The sequence below is a fragment of the Solanum tuberosum genome, unplaced genomic scaffold (genome assembly GCF_000226075.1).
Source record: "Solanum tuberosum cultivar DM 1-3 516 R44 unplaced genomic scaffold, SolTub_3.0 scf00159, whole genome shotgun sequence".
Taxonomy (NCBI): domain Eukaryota; kingdom Viridiplantae; phylum Streptophyta; class Magnoliopsida; order Solanales; family Solanaceae; genus Solanum; species Solanum tuberosum.
Genome location: NW_006239089.1, coordinates 864,458 through 869,010, shown reverse-complemented (window position 1 = coordinate 869,010; position 4,553 = coordinate 864,458). Strand labels below are relative to the sequence as shown.

General features: G+C 29.9%; 1 protein-coding gene across 1 annotated transcript; it reads right to left on the bottom strand.

The window, feature by feature from the left end:
- Nucleotides 1-229: 229 nt before the first annotated feature.
- Nucleotides 230-1,054, bottom strand: LOC102594586 (cysteine protease inhibitor 1-like). The gene has a single exon (XM_006353861.2). It carries the CDS (start codon nt 1,020-1,022, stop codon nt 354-356), a length of 669 nt encoding a protein of 222 aa, XP_006353923.1. The 5' UTR covers nt 1,023-1,054; the 3' UTR covers nt 230-353.
- Nucleotides 1,055-4,553: the final 3,499 nt, after the last annotated feature.

Below are 4,553 nucleotides of genomic sequence, written 5' to 3'. Positions count from 1 at the left end.
TCATCCCAATATTACTTTGGGCAGATCATTTTCCTACTCGATCATCTAAACTCCTAGGTTTTTTTCCCTTATATATATGATGATGCGATCTCCTTTTGTATTACTATTAATTTTGTAACAAGTAACTATATCGAGACGATTGGTTAACAACAAAAACAAAAGTAACCCAAACTTAAAAAGAAACCACAAACTGAAGAAATTTATGTATTTTTGAATGAAGAAGGTAAGGTAAGGTAATAGGCTAATTGCTAGCTTGTTTATTTATTGATAAGCATACATTAATTTACATGGAGCGATAGAAGGATATATCCACTTTATTTAGAAAGCTGCAAGCTAGCCAGCTAATTAGCATTCTACGCCTTGATGAACACAAATGGAATAAAGTCCTTATCGTCATCGACAGTCGCCAGACGAGGATATCCATTTTTAAAGTTGCCGCCGATATTTTTGCACTGAAGATGAGAGGGACAATGCAGTAACTTGTATACATTTTTGGAACTTCCTGGTGTCACCAAGTCAATTTTCCTAATCTTGAAGATGTCGTTTTCATTTCCTACCTTACCACCAGTTACCACCAACTGTTCATCATCAACTTTCCAAACAGTTTGGTCAACACACAACTTTGTTGTTTTAACAAAGAACTTGATATAAACAGCAGTCATTTGACGCACCACATCACCATAATCCGACTCCGACTTACGAACGAATACGACGGGCGTGCCTTTTCCCAAAAATTGGGGAATTGACATGTGCTGCAACACGGCGTTTGGGCATTGAAGGTTTCCAATATTGTACAAGTATACGGCTCCGGCCCCGATGAGAGGATTGTTAATAATGTACCTCTCGCCAATCCTCAGCGGATCGCCGTCTTGGTCATAAACTTCAGGGAGTACAAGATTATCATCATCATGACTAGTTGTGGGGAGGACAATTGGATTCTCAGAAGTGAAAGATCGAGCAAAGGCAACCAAAGAGAGGGTACTTGAAAGCAAGAGGAAACTCAAAATATTAATCGACTTCATCTTTGTTTGTGTGTTTTGCCTGCTATGAGTCTATGTCCAATTTATAGACCTGCTAAGGGCATTTTTGACAAACAAAAAATGAATACCTACTACCGCCTTAGACACCTCAAATAAGTTTTATTCATTTTAAATAACTAATATTAAGTCACTCTTAACACTTTTCTTTTTTGTACTATCAACAAAAATATATAGTACATAATATGTGTTACACTGAATAATATGTAAAGTATCAAATTAAATAAAGACATTTATTATTTGTCTCCAAAATAAATCTTAAATAATAAATTTTGAGTAAAAATAAAAAATGGCCAATAATTCAATTTGTAGGATATTTATTATTTAATGTGGCTTCAACTAGAGAAGTTGGTAAAATTAATAAATATTACTTGAGAATATTGTCCATTGTGCTTAAAGGACTCTTGAAACTTGACAGCCAGTGGAGAACCATTCATGGGATTATTGCACTAATAAAATTAAGTTGCAACACCTATTTTACTTACCATACTCTGTACATAATTATTAAGGATAAAAAAATTATCCGTATATAATGTATATACTAACCTAATATATGAATGACATGTGTTTGAATTTATGGTTCATTTTACATAATTTTAATTAAATAACATTTGTTTTGCTTCATTTTAATAATTTTTATTCACCACTGAATACAAATAACAGGCTAACAATTCCAAAAATTGATATTAATGTGCTAGTTGGCATGGAATTATTCCACAAGTAAAATATGTCACTGAAGTACGATCGAGATTTATACCACTGATTATTTTGGTACCTATCAAGAATGGATCTTAAAAATAATGGCAAATCACTATTATGCAAAATGATTTTATTTTATTTTTGACAAATTAATAATTGAAGGATAGGGTTTGCGTTATATGATATGTAGAACTTAGTTTTGAATTTGAGTAAATTGAGTGTTGAAACTGAAGAATAATTGGGCAAAATAAAAATTGCACTTCAAATACATATAACTGAAGTTTTAGTCAATTTTTATACACTTCAATCATATGTACATTCAATAAATTAAATAATGTTAAATGAGTTTGTTAAATTTATTGTTATTTTGATAATTGATGATTCAAGTTTGTTTCATACGATTGTAGATCTGATCTCCGACTAAATTCGGATCGGGCTCTGCAGGGCCCATTCGAAGGTGGCACTCCCAACAGGATTTTCTCCATATCCAGGGCTCGAACCCGAGACCTCTGGTTAAAGGTGAAGCACTCCCACCAGTGCACCACAACCCATGTTGGTCCTAAAGTCATTATTATTAATTAGGTAGGTACGTTCAAAATAATTCTTTAAAAAGTGATCATATCTGATCTTAATCAAATACAACTCTAACTCCAATTTTTAAATTTTTAAATAATACTCCCTCTGTCCCCTTTTAGTTGTTATGCTGCACTTTTCAAAAATCATTTTGAATTATTTTTCAATTTTAATTAGATTACATTAAAGATATTTTAAATTAAAAATTTAGATATATATTTAAAAGATATACGAAAAGTACTATAAATTGTAATATTTTGCATATCAATATGATGAAAAAATACATCGTAAAATGTTAGTCAAAATTCTTATCATTTAACTCTAAAAAAAAGTCATACAACTAAAAAAGAATGAAGTGAATATAAATATATTTAATTTTCATGATCAAACGCATACTAAAATATATTAGTCAAGTTGCCAGTCGCCATAATGATGAAAGGAAACAGGTGAATGCAGCTCATATCACTGAAAATAAAGCACTTTATACTTCATCTTTTCAGCAAAACCAGCGTATAAAAAAAAATGAAAATGTGTAATTTTCAAGTTTAATACTAAGAGCCGTAGAGAGTTTGTTTTCGATAAACTTGAGAGGGGAAAGCAAAAATTAAGTTAATATCAACATTTTGGTTTTAATTGAGTTGAAATGTTTAGAAAGAAAAACAAAGAAGAAATGAAAACTATTAGGCATATAAAAGTACAAAATAGTTAACCAAACAACAATAATTAAGATACCAAAAATGCAAATAATCTTCTAGTCATGATTTTGTGCTGAAAGTTTTTAGATAACTTTTATATGTACATCAGTCATATTGTCTTGGTTTTAATAACCTTAGTTAAAAATGTTTGAAGGTAAAAGTTCTGTAAAATGCTTGAAATTTTGCCTTTATCTAATTTACAACTTCAATAAAAATTGTCTGATTTTTTTTTTATGATGACCTTCACAAAGGTACACCTTAGACAAAAATGTTTATAGGTCTAGGTTTTAAATTGTAAAATTTCTGCTCCATATTAGTTGTTCATCTTTTAAAAAAATAATTTACCCATAATTTTTTTTAAAAAAAAACTTTACAAACTTATTTACATTTTTTAAAAAGAATTAATTATTATAAGGTTAAAAAGGGAAAATAATAACTAATTCTCTCCTGATTTTATAAATTAACAAATAATTTGAGAAAAGTATTTTTAAAATATGAACGGCTAATATTGAATGAACACTAATCATCAAAGAAATTAAAGAATAGTTAAGTAGCCAAATTTTCCGTTCTTATCATCAACTCTACTTGGAGTTGCACTGTTGCAGGCCAATAATGGATATATATTATATACTAATGTGCCGATGGGACCATTATTAGACCATAGTTAAAACAGAATAATGAAGTACGATGGTTAATTAGTTTTTTCCCAGTTGCAGTAGGCCTAATTAATATATCGATATCTCTTTAAGTTTGGAATACATTTAACTTAGATACTAGAATCAGGACATGTAACATTTGAACACATGAACAATCGATAAAGTGATCTTATTACATTAGTGAAGTAGAGAGGTATTTTTAAAGCTATCAATAGTTCGAAAACGAAATTAATAATTCATATCAAATTCAGAAGTGTTTTCAATATTTTTGTCTATCATCTATTCTCAACTTTTAAATTTGAGAGTTCATAAACAATATATGTCCTCTCAATTTTTAAATTCGTTCAACTTCACCATTATTAACATTGTGAAATTAATTCAATGTCAATTGTCCGTACTATGGACAAACCCTAAATTACATAAATTGAAACAAAAGATTATACAATAAAATTAATTTAGTACTAAAAATAGCGTAAAAATTGAGGGCTGAAACTAACGAACATGGTTAATTAAAATTGAGGAACATCGTATCTTTTTGGCCTAAAAGATATTTGAATACTATATTAATATATATCCACCATGGAAGATAAATACCAACAGGCTAACAACCAAGTTATTTTCATTCTTGTCATGTAATCTTAGCTTGTTAAAGCCAAAAATGAATATTAATGTCTTGAGGGGACCGCATGTGTTACTATCCCATATATAAAATGGAGTACGGAATCAAAAGGGCAACAAATTTTTTAGAAAATTTCATAAGGGCAATTAAATTATTTATGAAATCAAAATGACAATAATTTGTAACGACGTCTAAATCAGGATTTTCACCGCAAGGCATAAAAACCTATGAGCGGCGCAACAGTTTTTAGCCTTGTAAGGCTCAGCCGGCGTGA

Bases quoted from the DNA above. Each gene is read 5' to 3' on its own strand.
- LOC102594586 (XM_006353861.2), bottom strand. From the start codon at position 1,022: ATGAAGTCGATTAATATTTTGAGTTTCCTCTTGCTTTCAAGTACCCTC.